This window comes from Panthera uncia (genome assembly GCF_023721935.1).
Source record: "Panthera uncia isolate 11264 chromosome C1 unlocalized genomic scaffold, Puncia_PCG_1.0 HiC_scaffold_4, whole genome shotgun sequence".
NCBI classification, from domain to species: domain Eukaryota; kingdom Metazoa; phylum Chordata; class Mammalia; order Carnivora; family Felidae; genus Panthera; species Panthera uncia.
Window position 1 is genome coordinate 72358406 of NW_026057585.1, and position 16157 is coordinate 72374562.

A 16157-nucleotide genomic window follows, 5' to 3' on the forward strand; every position below is an offset into this window, starting at 1 on the left:
CCCCCTCCCCCCGCCCCACCTCTAGTTTCTAAGGAAGCCTCTTACAGAAGAGGTAAGTTGCAGGAGTCACTGGTTCATAAGCTTCCCCCCCCTAGGTTCCTGAATACAGGATAAGTTACATTTACCAGGGCAGCAAAGGCAGGCACGTGGTTAGAGGTGGAAGGGAGCTTAAGGATTATCTAGACGAGGAAATGGAGGCTCAGAAGTTGAGATAACTTGCTCAGAGCCCCCAGGTTGGCTAAGTTGCCAAACCAAGACTCAAGCCTTGATATCTGGATTTAGAGTTCATTGTTTTTCTCGTGTACCACACTGCCCCCTCCACTTAGGCTGCTCGAGGAGCAGAATGGTGATGTGCAGACAGGAACTCAAAACCCCCAAAGAACTGTGTGCCAGGTAATAGTGAAGGAGGAGTTGGGGGCCAAGTGACCTATTCTTTGGTGAACAGGAAAGAATAAGTGTTATCTGTCCTCAGCACTCACCAGGAACTTGCAAGTGGCAAGATAGGGTAGTTAAGACTCTGGCACTGGATTCGCAGGGTTTGCATTCTGGTGCTTTGCCACTTGATAGCTGCCTAACCTTACTATTTCCACTTCCTTCTCTGTTAAAGAGAGCTCACAACACTATCTAACTCCGAGGATTGTTAAGAGAATTGAATGAAAATTATAGGCAAATCACTTAAATTAGTGCTTGGCACATAGTTAAGATATTTATAAGTTAAAAAATAAATATAGGCATTTCTGCTGTACTGTGATGTATTGAAAACCTTAGCATTTTGTAAAACGGTACATTAAAAATGGCAGGGCTTATAAGAAAAATGAGATTAGCAGCAGACTACTTGAAACTTTGTAATCAGGTCAAGCAAGCCAAACAAAAACTGTAATCCAGTAAAAAAATCTGCATGAAGAGGATATGTTTAATTCCTGATAAAAGAATGAATTCTGCAAGTAAACAGAGATTATTACTTTTAAAAAAAAGTCTGGTTTGGAAAGGGGTTTGTCAAAGCCATGGTGACAAGGGTAGAACACACCAAAATTGCAGAGCACAAGCTCTTGCACACGGCCACACAGATCTAAGAAGAGGAACGTGGAGAGCGGGCGCCCTGTCCTGCACTCAGGGAGGGCCTCCGGCACTCAGCCACGCTGATATCCTCTGTGTTTACCCGCTGTTACTTGGTGGCTCAAAAGTTAACTTGCTGGTGAGAATTCATGATGACCCAGTGTGACCTCACTGGTACACTGACATCATTCTTTTCCCATTCTCATGGGAGCCAATTCATGTTGCTGAAACACAGATTGACGCAGGACAGACTAAGAGAAAGGGTTGTGCCCATACTTGGGCACTCTGGCATTCTTTTTATGCCCTCCTTGCTACCTCCTGGTTTAATCCAACAGGTGTGGGTTTTGGAGCCAAGTGAATGGAGTTCAAATCACTTCCCTTTACTAGTTGGATGACCATGGGTAACTTGCTCATTCTGTTAAACCCAGGCCTTGTTATTTATAAAATGAGGATCATAAGAGCCACCTCGGTGAAGGCTCTTACGTAGATTAGAGCGATAATGTGCACTGAGTGCCTGGCACATAGTAAGTACTCAATCAGTGTTCATTTATTTCTTTCTTCTCTACCCAAGTCACTGCTGACATTGCCTCCTTCCTTCTAGGCCATCACGGAGCCATGAACCAGCAGCACATGATGCCTTCCCAAGCCTTCCAGATGCGGCGCTCTCTGCCTCCAGATGACATCCAGGATGACTTTGATTGGGATTCAATTGTGTAGAGCTTGTTTCTGCAAAGGCACCAGACCCCAGCGTCACCTTTCTGTGCAGTGAAGGGAAAGGTTTCAGAGAATCCAGTCGAGAAAACAAAGTTGCTAATCACTTTACCGATGTTATCAAAATTTCTTTTGAAGACAATCAAAAAGATTTTAGCTGGATAAATTACTGCTTTTATCTGACCCAAACAAGTACTACATGTTTGTCTCCCTGCCAGCTGCCCTATGTAGCTCCTAACTGTTGTGTGATTTGAACGGCTTTTGCATATTTGTGTCAGTTCGATGTTGACCACAAGTGCCAGACTGATTTTTCAGACAGAGCCTATTTTGCTGCAAGCAGTTTATAGATACATATGTGTAAATATATGTACAAAAATTACTGAAAGGCTTCAATTTTTCTAATTGGATTATTACGTCTTGGAAAGAAAGTTAACTGTGAGTTTTTATTCCTTGTTAGGCTATTTTCTGCAGGATGCTTTTAACTGATGTAGGCAACTGAAAGGAAATGGATTTTTTCAAAGCCCAGTTCCCCTCATTTAATCTGTTTTTCAGAAACATGGGCATTGAGTTCTACTCAGTAAGGACCCAGAGTTTGATGCTTTCCAAACAGTCCAGAGGGGCATGTTGTTCCTGAGCAGCATAAAGAACTGACCAAATTTGTTCTGATGCTTGGGGGGATTATAGAGTTTATGTTGTACCTTTTCCATGTCTGTTTCGCTAAATCTGCATTATAACAGTTCTAAAATTTCTTTGATCGATTAGCAGCTGGGCATATTGCTCAGCTCTTTAACAAAATCATTGCCTCCATATTCACTCTTGTATTTATTATTCAGAAGTGTTATTTTAATATTTATTGCTACCTTCTGTGAATGCTCAGCTCCTATTGGGTTCATTAAGGAGAAGTGCGGTGTCTGAAAGCACAGAATTGTTTTTCTTAACAGTTTACAGACAAGACAATCAGAAAGATGTGTCATTTTCTTTGTCGGCACTCCTTTTACCGTGAGAGTGCATGTCTCTGTCTTAGCATTCCTGCTGATTGAGACTTACTAGCTAAATAGAATTTTTCTGGAATTTGAATCAGAGTTCATTTGGGCAGTAGAACAGCAGGGCACTGTTTATAAAGCAGGTTTCCTCACTCATTCTCTTTCCACTTAGGAAGCACTGAAAGGAGGGTAGAGCCACACATAGATTTTATTTGCCTCAGTCTTCAGTGCAGATGTCATTAAGTGGTTTGCTGTTTCTGTTGTCCTTTGTGTCTGTGTATGCATGACATTTGGTTACTTTCCTTGAAATGCAGCCTGCCTCTTTGAGGTTTTTATTAGTTGTTTTTTTTGTTTTGTTTTGTTTCATATCATATCATAGTTACTTTGCATGGATTGATTGTCTTAGTTTTATAATAAAAGTAACAGAAATTAGATTTTTTTTTTTAATGAATAGATTTTTAATTGGTTCTTTAGACCATAAAAAGGTGGAATTTCTTTCAGTTATGATGAGGGAATGATCTGTTCCATCAAATCAGGGGGTAATCACTGCTCACTGGTTGCTTTTCAGCATCTCTAGTCTCTACAGCCATGCTTATTAAATCACTCCAGTTAGCCTTAGTGATTTTGTGGTTGAGTGTCCTCTGCTGGGACTAGACAGACATCTTTGTTTCCGTATGTGTGTATGTGAGAGTGTTTGTCACTGTGTGTGGCTATTTTGTTTTAATGGAGTGTTGCCTTTAATGAATCACTGGGAGGCCAGCCACGGTAAAAGGCTGATGAGGTTGGGGAGAAAGGAAGGGCTTTTATGTTCCTGTTGTTTGGACCTTGCTTGGCATGAAAAATGAAGCTCGGTTCCAGCCCCTTGGCTCGGTGAAAATCGGAGGATTCTGGCAAGGCAGCCAACAGGCCCCTCTTACGTGGATCGGAGGCAAGATGAGCTAGCAGCCTGCAGAGCAAACACTTGGAAAAATGGGGGTGATTTTCAATAGTCTGCTCAAGTCACTGTTTTCTAGATACCACAAAAGCTGTTTTGAAACTTTAAATTGCTTGGGTAGCAATGTGCACTTTAAACAATTTGGGTATTGGAATGCAGTCTTACATTGAATGATTTGAGTAGAAACCACTGATGAAGATTTTACAAATTGTGTGAAGCTGATTTCCCATTTGGCAATCATTTACTGATTTGCAGTGATCAATATTTTTATGAGAATTTAAACCTAACCACACACGGCCCTGGAGGCAGAGCCTCCACTCGGACCCATCCCACCCTTGTGACTCAGGTGGCCCGGGAGCCCAGGACAGGCCTTCGTGGGGGGCGCCAGACAGCCGGGAGTTACCCAGTGAGGTGCAGCGCATCCCCTCTGGCGGCTGTTTCTGTTGCTAGTTGTCAGTGCAGAACAAGCTCTGTCTTGGGTTTAAATTGACCGAAGACTCTTGGGGAAAAGAATAATAAATGCATATAATCAGATGGGGGCACTCTGTCCAGGAGAATAATCCGACTGGCATTTGTGGCAGTTTTTGAAATGTAAACGTATTCATGTGTGTTCTTGTAAATACATGTCTCTCAGATGTCCTTTGAAGTGGGAGGGAATCAATCCGGGGATTATTTCAAATGGAATAGAGTATTTTGATATTGTTCATTCAGAGGGTGATGTGTACATATCTATATTGTATATATGTGATGAAAATGCATTGGCTTTTTGTGCAAACACAATCTGCTCTCTGTACTGCTGTTGGACAGTCAGTGTTTTAATGTTTCTACAGTTTTGCTATTGCACGATTTCATATTTTGCCTCTATGATGAACGGCACCCATTCTTTGTAACTGTTTAGTGCTGTAAAGAAATATCCCAAGTGTCATTAGGATTGTTGCTGCCAGACTGATATGCATGAATGGCACTTAAAATAAATATATTATGTTAACTCTATTTACAACACCAGTTGGCCTGTGTCATTTGCTACAGTTGAGGGAACAAGATTGGAGCCAGTCCTGATGCAGAAACTTGCAGTCAGTCCTTGTGGTCTTGGAGATTGTATGTCCCATTTGTTGCTGCCTTTAGGAATATCTCACTAGCTCTAAGAAGAACTTCCTTAGTTTCTCTGAGCCTCGTTTTCCTCATTTGCAGTGCTTCTAAAATGAGAATAATAATACCTGTCTCCTAGAGTTGTAGTGGGATTAAATAAATCAATGCATTTATACATTTAGAACAGTATCGGAACACAAAAAAGTACTCAGCGTGTGCCAGGTGCGATGCTAAGTAGATACTGTTATTCTCATGATATGGGTACAATGGCTCCCCCAGATCCTTTGTTGGAAGTGACAGAGCTGAGTTTGGATCTGGGTCATTTGAATCCAATGTCGTGTTCTTTTTACACCATCCTCCATTACTTCCAGGAAATTCCCCTACCTTCCCCCTATCTTTGGCCCCTGTTCTTGCCCCCGTGCGGCCTTCCCAGAGAGCTACTTCTAAAGGTGAAAGTGGAGCTTCTTAAAGTTTGCCGAACAGACACCAGCTCAAGCCTTTCCATGAGAAAGCCACAACCCCTGCCTTTAGCGAGTGCAGACTTCTCCGGGACAGGTGTGGACAGCAGCCGGGGGGAGCAGCCTTGGCACAGCAAAGTTCTGCTGGTGAGGAGGTGGGTCATGCTGAGGGCTGAGGCAATGGTTTAGGAAGGCCTCAGGCTGGCATGGGCTGTTTCATTTGAGTCTTAAAAGGGCCCTGGACACACAGGAGAAGGTTTTTCCATTTATACTACTGGGCCAGGCACGAAAGCTAGACCAGCAGAGGGCTGGAGTTTGAAGCGGGAGTAGTTGTGGCTTGTCAGGGAAGAACCAAGCACAGTGATCCTAGGAGGTAAGTGATGGTGGCCCAGCTTGACTGACATGACAGGTGCAGAGGCTAAGCACTGGGCAGGGAGCAACATGGATGGAAGTGGACTTGAAGTTGCAGTCTCCCTCCCTCAGGAAAGGTAGGGCTTCCTGCCCAGGGCCTCTTGCTACTTCTAACTTAACTGTACATCACTGCTAGGAAAAGCTATTTGTTGCAACTTTACAGTTGGGGAAACTGAGGCTCAGAAAGGTTAACTTACCTGAGTTGTCCCAGCCAATGGATCTGGGATAATTCAGTCTGGGACTGACCCCAAAGCTCATTTCTTTTTGCCCCACTGCCTTCCGCAAGGGAATTTTCCCAAAGCCAGAGATAACGCCTGCCCACCAGCGTATAGGGGTCCCTTGGAGAGAGGAGCTCTGCTTTTTTCCCGTTAGAGGTAAATCTTGGTCATCAGCAGGGCCTCTGAAGGACTGTAGTTGGGGCATGGTTAAGTCTGGCCACTTTGTGCTGATTCAGGTGCAGCTGAATTTGGGCTCATCAAATGAAAAAAGTAAACAAGATCATTAAGATGCAGGTTTAACTCTTGAGCTTTTGACATGTTCCAGTGTGCAAAGGGCTGCTGTTTACAGATGCGCCCTTACCAGTTGGATAAAGCAGTCCTGCAGAAGCCACAGTAGCAGCAGTTAGCATTCATATGAGGGTCCAGTGTAAACGCCCTAGGATCACAGAGCTGTCTTAAAGGCTTCGAGCTAGAAGGGGCCTTTGAAGTCTAGTGATGACCTAGTGAGCAAGGGAAGTGACTTGCTCGAAGTCACAGATCTAGAGGATTTGGGGAAGGGCAGGAGTGGAGAACGTCATTTACTTGGCAAGCATTTAAAACTCCTACATAGATCTTATTTGATCTACGCAAGAACCTGATGCTGTAGTATGTTACTCCCCGTTTTACAGCAGAGAAGCAGGCACAGTGCAGCTACATCCTGAATGCCTTCCATCAAAGCTCTCCTAGTTCAGCTCAGCCGAAAAGGGAGAATGGAAATACCGAAGATCCACCTGCGATGAACATGTGCCCTTCTGTGAGTGCGAGGTGGAAAATCTGAACCTGAGACCGTAAGTGGTAGCTGCGTCCATGTACCTGTCTGCGTGAGCATCTGTCTCGTCGCCGAGCGTGATTCCGGCGGGTTAAGATACACCTGTTCTGTGCAATATTGCTTTTGGATGCAAGCCAGCTACTTCAAAGACCTACTGTAACCAAGAGTAGAAAAACTGGCGTTATTGGCCTTACTGAGACATGGTCTCTTTATCCCCAACATGGTGCCTTCCTAAAGGATTTTCAAGAGTGGCTTTGAACTTCACCTCCCTGTGTCTCTCCCTCCATTTATGATGTGTGACTAGTCAACATGTGCCAAGCACAGACCTGGGAGGTGGCTGCAGCAGAGCCAGAACTCAGCCCCGAGTCAGGGCTGTCTCCAACCTCCAAATCTCAAGCAGTGCCCCTAAGTAACGCTGACCCCAGAAGTACAGAATAGGACGGCGACTGTTTATTGTTACTTAATATTACTTATCCCAAGCGCTTGATGTAGAGCGTATTTACTGTTCGAAACAGCTATTATTATCAACCTCATTTTTGCAAACGCAGAATCTGAGCTATAAAGAGATCAAGTCACTGGCCCAGTGTCATCCAGCTCGTAAGTTAGTAGATGTAATAATAGCAGCGACAGCCGGAGAGCTGCCATTTCAGACCTAGGCCGCCCAGCCCTGCTGTTCTGCCCTCTTCATCACAACGTGCCCTTGATTCCTATTCCCAGGGCTGGCCCGTCAGAGCGTCAGGGCCTCCAAGCAGCGAGGCTGCAGTGAGCACCGGAGGCCACCAGAGGGCAGAGGGCTGCGGCTGTGTGCCTTTCCCACTGGGGCTGTGCTCCCTTTCTCCACAGCCCCCAGGGCTGGCTGCTCCCTGGGTAGGGAGCCCAGCCACCGGCCCTCGGATCTTCTCCCGATTTAGAGCTTGCCGGACGGAGCCAGGAGCCCGCCTAGTTCTCATCAGTAAATATACTGCTGGGGCCTACTCCAGAGCTGCCTCTGAGCCTGCTGCCCTGTCCCAGCCCTTCTGCTGTCTGCTGTCCCCCTACTCTGACTGAAGGCAGGGTGGGAAAGCTCAGCCCACCTTCACCCCCAAACTCTGACTGTCCTGAGTTTCTGCCTTTCTCGGACCGACTGATGCTGGGGGCTGGCGTTGTTCAGGCAGATATGGAGAGAGGGCTGTGGCCCTCCCAGCCCTGCTTCAGCCTAAGCAGGTTCTGGTGTCCCCACACACTCACACTCTCCCGCGGCCGTCACAAACATTGTGATTACTGCCACCATTTGCCAGGCCCTCTGCCCAGTGCTTGACAGCCACTATCTGAGTTAACACTCCCAACTGCTTTGGAGGTCGGGGTCATCATCTCCCTTTTCCTGCTGGTCCCTGCTGTTGAGAGAGGTGAAGTCATTTGCCCAAGGTCACAGCCGGTGAGAGAGGCAGGCAAGAGATCAGGAAGTCAGCTCTGCCTCCCTCCAGTCTGCTCTTCCCACTGAGGCACGCTGCCTCTTCCACAGCACTGTCCAGGTGCCCTTGACTTCCCTCCCCGCAAAAGTCACCACACCACACCCCACTCCACCCCACCCACCTCGGTGCAGGGTCTGAGCTGACGTCATCGCGGGTGAATGATGCCCCTCTCTCAACGCAGGCCCCAAAAGGTCAAAGAGGCAACATCCTCCATGTCCCAGAGGACGCTTCCCTGGAAGAGAGCTGGGTTCCCAGGCACTGTCAGGGTTGAGGACTGGGAGTCCCATACAAAAGAATTCTTCCCCTTTTGTCATCTTGGCCCTGGCCTTGGCCCCATTGCCACTCCTCCCTCCTGATCGGAGCTGGATCCCAGATCTAGCTGTACCTGCTCCTGTCCCCAGGCAGCCCCCACCCTGCCCCGCCCAAAGCTTCCCAGAAGCTGGTCCATCCTGAGCTGCTGGCCTGTGGCTAAGCATGTTCCCTGCAGGCCCCAAAGGCCAGAAAAATACAAGAGGCTACAGTAAGAACACAGACTCTGCAGTCAGAAGAAGCTGGGGTTCCATTTGGGCAAGACACTGTCCTCTCTGAGCCTCAGTTTCCTTATCTATTAAATGGAGATGAAACGCCTTATCTCAAAGCGTTGATGAGACGGTCCAGGAGAAGCCCGAAGGAAGGCAGCCGGCCCGGCCCCGGCCCATCTCAGTCCTGAACACTGCCCTGCCCTGTCTGCCGCCGCCTTCTTTGTCTTCCATGCGCAGCCTGTCGCTGCGCCGTCCAGACCAGTCGAGTCTCCTGCACGCCATCCTCGCCCTCCCGGAGCAGGGACAGGGGTGGCATGCATCCCTCGGCTGCTGGACTGGTGCAACACCCCAGGTGCCAGCGTAGTCTTTGGAAATCGCTGCTCTTCTCGTGATCTTCCCCCGCTCTGAACCCTCCCCGACTTGTCACCGTCTCGAGGTGAAGGGCAAAATGCCTCAGCCCGGTATTTAGAGCTTCCCTCCCTGGCTGTTGCCCACAGCACCTCTTGACACATTCTCAGCTTCAGCCCTGTCCACTGCCCCCTTCCTCTCTGTGCTTCCTGCCCTTTGCCCCACGGCCCCCATCTCTGGGGCCTCAAATCTGCCCAGTGACCAAGGCCCAGTTCAAACGCCACCTGGTCGGGCAAGCATTCTCAGACCTGGCCCCAGGGGATCTTCTCTGGTGGCTCTTGGTCTGCTTCCTGCAGAGCCCTGGGGAGGCTGTGCTCCTGTGCTCGTGTCCTGCCCTCCCTCAAGCCTGTGGCCTCCGGGGCATGTGGTGGGGCATGTGGCAGGAGCTCCAGCTGTGACCCTTTCCTTCCCAACAGTCTTCGGGGAGGTAGGGCGTCTCGGTGGCCAATGCCGAGAGCAGACTGGGGGCTGGGGGGTGAGGAGGCAGCTGCCAGTTAATGGGGCTCCGACACTGCTGCCTCCTGGCCAGGCCACAGGGATGTGAGACGACAACCAGACACACCCTCTGTCCACTCCCCCACTGCCCCCTGGAGCATCAGTGAAAGAGCCTGCCTACCCCAGGGCCTGGGGGAGAGGAGGGACCCCTCCAGCCCAGCCTGGACTTGGATCAAGCCAATAGGCTTCAGATGCCAACTCAGCAGGCATTTCCTGTGTAACACTGGGCACTCTCTTCCGACAGCCTCTGTTTCCTCTTCTGTAAAATGGGCATCATTGACCTACTTCCTGGAGTCTGACTCAGCAGCTGCTCCTTTCTTCTTCCCCTTCTTTAAAGATGGGAGCCTGGGGCCAGGAAGATAGTGCGGAGGTATGGACTGAGTAGATGTTGAATCCTTTCTTTGGAATTGGTGAGAACTGACTTCTTTTCTGGAACTTTTCAGCTTTATGACCGTAGCTGCGGCCAAGCCCATATGGCAACGAATCCGAAAAGTTGCACCTTCCTCTAGGCCTAGGTAGCCACGTGCTCGTGTCTGCACTTTATCCTCTTTGCTGGCTGGGTGCCCTGAGCAGTGCACTACCGGTACAACTGTACATGGCACCTGTGTATGCACCCTTGGGAAAGCCATGGTTTCTTAGCCTCTCAACTTTTTTTTTTTTTTCTTCAAAGAGAGGAATGCCTTTTTATTTTTCTTTTTTAATGTTTTATTTAGTTTTGAGAGACAGAGCGTGAGCGGGGGAGAGGCAGAGACACAAAATCTGAAGCAGGCTCCAGGCTCTGAGCTGACAGCACAGAGCCCGACGCGGGGCTCGAACTCACGAACCGCGAGATCATGACCTGGGCCGGAGTCGGATGCTTAACCAACTGAGCCACCTGGGCAACCCAACCTCTCTAGGTTTCTGAGCTTCAGTGTACTCATCTATAAAGTGGGGTCCTACAGTTATTTCTTCCAGGGCTCCTGGGTGGCTCGGTTGGTTTAGTGTCTGGCTCTTGATTTCGGCTCAGGTCATGGTTCTGGGGGCATGGGATCGAGCCCTGCCTCAGGCTCCACGCTGAAGCATGGAGCCTGCCTGAGGTTCTTTCTCCCTCTCCTTCTGCCCCTCTCCCCACTCTCTCTCTCTCAAATAAAAAAAATTTTTTAAATATTATTTCTTACATATTCCCAGAAGTGTTAAGAAGTTCACATACACTGCAACTCTTTCTCTTAGAGGAACCAGAACCTGTTACACCCTCCAGCACATGTTTACAACCGGACGGGGAGCCTGTGAAATGTGAGCCACGCCCTCTTCAAGGTCACACATATCAGAGACTCCCGCCTGGGCTCTGGTCCGGGCCTTTCTTGCTGGAGTCAGCGGGGGGCCTCTGGCCCTGGCGGACCGGGCCTCGGCGGACCCAACTTTGACGTGCACGCTGGAACCAGGCTGAGTTAACCGCTGGGCAGAAAGGAGTAGCACCAGGCATCCTCTCAGGCAGCTGCTGGTGGGGGTGAGGGGTGGCTGGCTTCCACACCTATAGAGCACTTAGTCCATAATGGGTGTCTGACAAATATCCATCCACGGCTATTGCAAAAACCACTACCTTCCTGATCCCCTAAGGGCTCAGCAGCCCCACTAGATGCCAGGCCTTGTGTGAGCACTGGGGTCACAACAAAGCACGACACAGGCTCTGCTTCCAGGAGCTCACCGGAGAGTGGGCAGGACAGACAGGTTGGCAGGTTTCACAGTGGGAAAGGGTAGGTAGGAGGTTGGTGGAGCCCAGAGGAGGTAGAGATGGTCTTAAGCCAGCCTTACTGGAGCTGGGCGTCAGGGAGGAAAGTTTCCCGGACAATCCGAAATTCGCAATGGGGTTCTTGTCTCCACTTTTCGGATGTAGAAATTGAGTTTGGGAAAGGCCACACAGCTGTTCACTGATGGGGCTGGGACTCTAGGCCAGGGCTGCTTAGCTTCAAAGCTGGAGCTTTGTCACCGACAGCAGGTCTGGGCCCTGCCTCCCGGTTCATTCTTTGGGGCGCTTTTGGGATTCCGGTTGAAGGGTGAGCAGGGGCTGATCATGAGGGGCCTTGAATGCCAGGCCAGGGAGTCTGGGCTTTCTTCTGAAGGTCTGGGGCAGCCACGGATGGGTTTTCGGGTAGGGCAGCAGGTGGTAGAGGCAGAATGGCCTGGAAGGGTACAGAGGAGCAGGAGTTTGCCAAAAGAGGTGGCCTCGGATGTGGAAAGCACAACAACCCCAGCCTCCCCTGCTCCCCATAAGGAACGAAGAGGGGTGTTGGGTGTCCTGGGGACCAATGCCTCAGGACTCAGGTGTGGGCCCGGGGTTCCAGAAGGGCCCCAAGATCCAGCCCCCGGCAGGGAGGGGGCCCGAACTCACACCTGGGCCAGGGCTGGGCTGGGAGGGTACGGGAAGGGGAGCTGGTTCCCATTTCCCAGGGCAGACATCAGAGGTGGAGTTAGGTAGGGCAGGGCCCAAAGTCCTGAGGGCAGGGAGCTATTTCCTCTTTCCCACAGTGTGAACTGTGTTAACTACATGACTCCTGCAGCCCCCACCCACTCCAGTCCCGCCTGGCACCAGACAGGCCCCGGCTAGGGGGCTGTGGGACAAAGAGGCTCTAAGAACCAAAGCCCCTCAGTCCCTCTGTTCCTCAGGAGGGGAAAGACAAAAAAAAAACCAAAGCAAGCCAGAAATGGGGCTCTCCCAGCACACAGCAGCCCCACCCAAGCCTCATCCTTAAACTATATTTCAGTTTCCTTGAGTCCCCCACTGACGCAACCCTGATCCCAAACCCAGTCCTAACCAGCATCCACATCATTGGCAATCCCGACATCAACTCAATCTCAGACGCACCCCAATTCCAAACCTCACCCTGAAGTCCCGCCCCACCCTCCGCTCCCTCTAACCTTGGCTCCCGACTTGAACTCCTACACTAACTGCTTGTCTGCCTTGCCGCAGCTTAGCCCCGACCCCAGCCCAGAACCTCAGGCTGACCCTAAGCAGCTTTCCCCTTACCCCAGCTGTACCCCGGATCTGTACCTGGTGTTCACCTCCATCCCAATCACAGCAGACTCTACCCTTACGCAAACGTCTAGCCTCACCTTCAACCTGGACTCCATCCATAACCCTACCAGATCCTATCCCATCTCTGACCCTCCCCGCGGGTGCGCTCCCACCCAGCACTCAGCTAGCAGAGGCCGCCACGTGGCTGGACTGCATGTGCAGACCTTGGGGTGCACACACATACACACGCCCCTCAGCATGCACAGACATGCACACACTCCAACGTGCCCCACCCTCGGCTGGACTCCTCCAGCTCCTTCTTCAATACTTACTCTCTCCACCGAGCGGTTCCTGCCCCTCTCCCAGCTTTCCTGGCTTCTAGCCTGGTTTGTTTGTACATTAGAACCACGGAGCTCCCAGGGCTTTCCTTCTTCTGTGTCCTGGAGGCCTGGCTCACAACAGAGTCCGATGAACACCCACTGGACCAGGGCAAGTCCTCGTGGTGATCAGAGTCTAGAGGGGCAGAGACATACACCCGGGTAATCCTGCCCAACATTCCCGGTAGAGGAATGTGCCTGCTTCTATGGGAGCTACAAGAGGCAGCTAGGGATGGAGTGGGGGTTCTTTGGTCCGGGTCTTAAAGTTTGAGGAGGAGTTCACCTAGTGACAAGGGTGGCAGATAAAATAGCACGTTCAAAGGCAGGAAGCATGTTCAGGAAGGGTTGGGGAGGTGAGCCTGGTAAGAAAGGCCAGGGCAAGGTGGTTAGGCTGGTCTAGTTGGGGAAGAAAGGGGGTAGGAGGAAAAGCACACATGGTGGGGGTAGTCGGAAGGCAGAAACAGTGGGATGGAGAGGGCTGGAGGAGCAGCGGCCAGGGTATCTGGAGGGAGAGGGGAGGAGTTCATTCTAAGACCATCTGAGACTGAAGGACAGACGGGAGAGCCAGGTCAGCACAGGCAGGCAGGTGGTCACCAGAGGGGTCAACCGGGGCCAGAAGCTGATATTGATCAAAATAATAATAATAATAATAATAATAGCTGAATGAGCTTTCACCGAGTGCTTCCTGTGTGCCAGGCACAGAGCTGAGCATTTGTATGACATCATTTAATCCCCAGCATGAGCCCACCAGGTGGGTGGTATTAGAATTATTGATCCACAAGGGATACTGAGGCTCAGAGAGGAGAAACAATTTGCCCAAATTCATGCACATTAAAATCAGGCAGCAGGTAGGACTTGAACCCAGGCCTGTGGGACAGGAAGAGCTGAGGCCTCCCTCAAAGTCATAGTGGCCAAACCTAGGACCTGCCTTGGCCTGCGACTCATCTCTCATCATTTGAAGCCCGCTTGGAAGCCCCTCCTCCCTGCAGGCTGAACTCCTCGCATTTCCCTGAATATTCCAGACCGTGTTCACCTCCTGGATGTTCTGCATATAGCGTCCTGTGCAAGAAGTGGCCTTCTAACCCTTGCCCCTTCTCTAAGAAAATTCCACCCCTTCTCCAGAACTCAGCCCCGGCACAACTTCCTTTGGGAAATCTTTCTGAACTGCCTGCCCCAGGCTGGGTGAGGGGGCACCACCCTGGCCTCTCTACCTCCCAACCCCCACTCCCTGACCACCCTGCATTACCACTGTCTAGGCCTCCCTCCTTAAGGGCTGGGCTCTGTCTGCAGCCCCACCCCAGCAGGTGTCAGTGTGGTTGGTGAATGAACACAGGACCCACCTGGCTAGGGGTTAAAGTAGGAAGGAGCTCAGGGTGGGGCGGGGCTTCTGCCCGGCTTCTGGGACTGATCTCTTATTTGCCAGGGCTGTCTCCAACCTTATCTGGTTAGGCCTGAGTTGAAAGCAAGCTGGTGACATGCTGACATGGTTCCCGGGTTACTCAGTAACCTTGCCCTCTTTAAAAATCCCACTGTTTCCCCCTGGCATCCAGAACCGACCGCTTCTCCCTCCTGGGCACTGCTGCCATGAATACCTTCCTGCTCTCTGCACTGTGTCTCCTCGGGACCTGGGCAGTCCTGGCAGGGGGAGTCACCGTACAGGTAAATCCTCTGTCCCTACCCCGGCCCGGCTTGCTCTCTGCTCCCAGTTCCCAGGGGCCGTCCCCTGAGAAAGCACCCCCTCTTTCTGGAGCTGGAGCAAGGTCTCAGGTGTGGCCCTTTCTCAGGAACCTGTTTCTCAGTCCTGTCTCGTATGCCCTCCCCTTCAAACTTGGACAGAAGAGAAATCACCATTTGGGAAAGCGGGTTGATTAGCCAATTTACTGAGAATGGGATTATTAGTCCCATTTTTCAGAGGAGGAAAATTGAGCCTCAGAGAGGTTCTGTAACTAGCCCTAGGCACACGGCTGAGAAGTGAAGGAGCTAGATTCAGTTCTAGACCTTCCTCTCAGCCAGAGCATCGACCTGGGTCTTGGGAACCATGCGGACATCCCAGAGCAGGCTGTAGCCTGGTCTGACACTCTGAACTTGTCTCTCTCAGGATGGAGAGTTCTCTTTTTCTCTGGAGTCAGTGAAGAAGCTCAAAGACCTTCGGGAGCTCCAGGAGCCCAGCATTCGGAACCGTAGGAAGAGTGGTGGGCCCGTGGTTCCCAAAGCCTGCAGCCACCAGAAGTTTCCCGAAGAACTCAAGCCTCTCTGCAAGGAGCCCAATGCCCAGGAGATCCTCCGGAGGTTGGGTGAGTAGCCACCTCCCTGGTGGGTGGGGCCTGGGAACTCCCTGATTGGTGGCACGGGAGGGGGATGTGCTCTGATTGGTGGGTCTGATGAGGAGGTCGTAAGTAGTTCTAAGTTGTAATTGGTGGAGCTTGCTCTAGGAAGATCCCTGGTCTGGCTGATGATTCGTTGGTAGTTCTGCATCCCGCCCCTCCGGCCTTAGCAATTGCTCCTTCTGGGCGGCATCTCCACTTTGACTGGCTGGCTTGAGCGCTACCTGTTTGAGGGGGAAAGGCCAGCCGGTCGGAGAGGACAGGCTTGGGTTTCTCCTGGGGACTCCGGGGCAGATGTCCAAGCTCTGGCTCAAGGGAGGGCGGGGCCTTGGCTCTCTGGGCGCCCCATCTCTCCTGCGCAGAGGCCATCGCCGAGGACCCGGACTCGTGCGAGATCTGTGCCTTCGCTGCCTGTGCTGGATGCTAGGACGGTCGGCTCGCTGCCTCCTGCCCCGGCCGATGCTCCCACTGCCCGCAGCTCGGCCTACCCTGCCCCCAGGGGAGGCGTGAAGAGGGTGTGGCCTGGGGCGACCTGCGCAAGCCCGGCCCCTGCCCCCCAAGATCCCCTCCGACCCTCAGCTAATAAACCAGATCCCAGAGTACTCCTGGTGTCGATCTTTCATCTGCCAGCCGACTCATCACCCAGCTTTATGGGTGCCTACCCTGCCCTCAAGCTCAGAGTTTACTGTATGAAGTGCAAGGACCCTCTCTCCCTACTGAACTGGGGCTGCCATCGCACACAAGCACTGAGGGGACCTCAATCTGCAGGCCACCAGCTGGGGGGAGGGGTGCTGGAGCAAAACCTCTGCTTTTCTTTCACCTCCTCCGGGCGGGTTGGGGGAGGGCACCAAAGTCTCTAAGCCCTGAGTGAGCTCAGGAGTCCCTGGTCTGCATGTCCAGCCCAGTTTGGGTGGCTGTGAG

General features: G+C 51.3%; 2 protein-coding genes across 5 annotated transcripts in view; both read left to right on the forward strand.

The window, feature by feature from the left end:
• The window catches only part of FOXJ3 (forkhead box J3), a 149904-nt gene extending 145227 nt beyond the window's left edge, over positions 1 to 4677 (forward strand). For all 4 annotated transcript variants that reach the window (XM_049617375.1, XM_049617373.1, XM_049617374.1 and 1 more), the window contains one exon: positions 1658 to 4677. In XM_049617375.1, coding sequence (XP_049473332.1) covers positions 1658 to 1773 — 116 coding nt within the window. In that variant the 3' untranslated portion in view covers positions 1774 to 4677. The remainder of the gene's footprint in view (positions 1 to 1657) is intronic.
• Positions 4678 to 14469: 9792 nt separating this feature from the next.
• Positions 14470 to 15832, forward strand: GUCA2A (guanylate cyclase activator 2A). The gene is made up of 3 exons (XM_049617388.1): positions 14470 to 14571; positions 15011 to 15206; positions 15599 to 15832. Exons 1-3 carry the CDS (start codon positions 14497 to 14499, stop codon positions 15661 to 15663), a joined length of 336 nt encoding a protein of 111 aa, XP_049473345.1. The 5' UTR covers positions 14470 to 14496; the 3' UTR covers positions 15664 to 15832.
• The last annotated feature ends 325 nt before the right edge of the window (positions 15833 to 16157 follow it).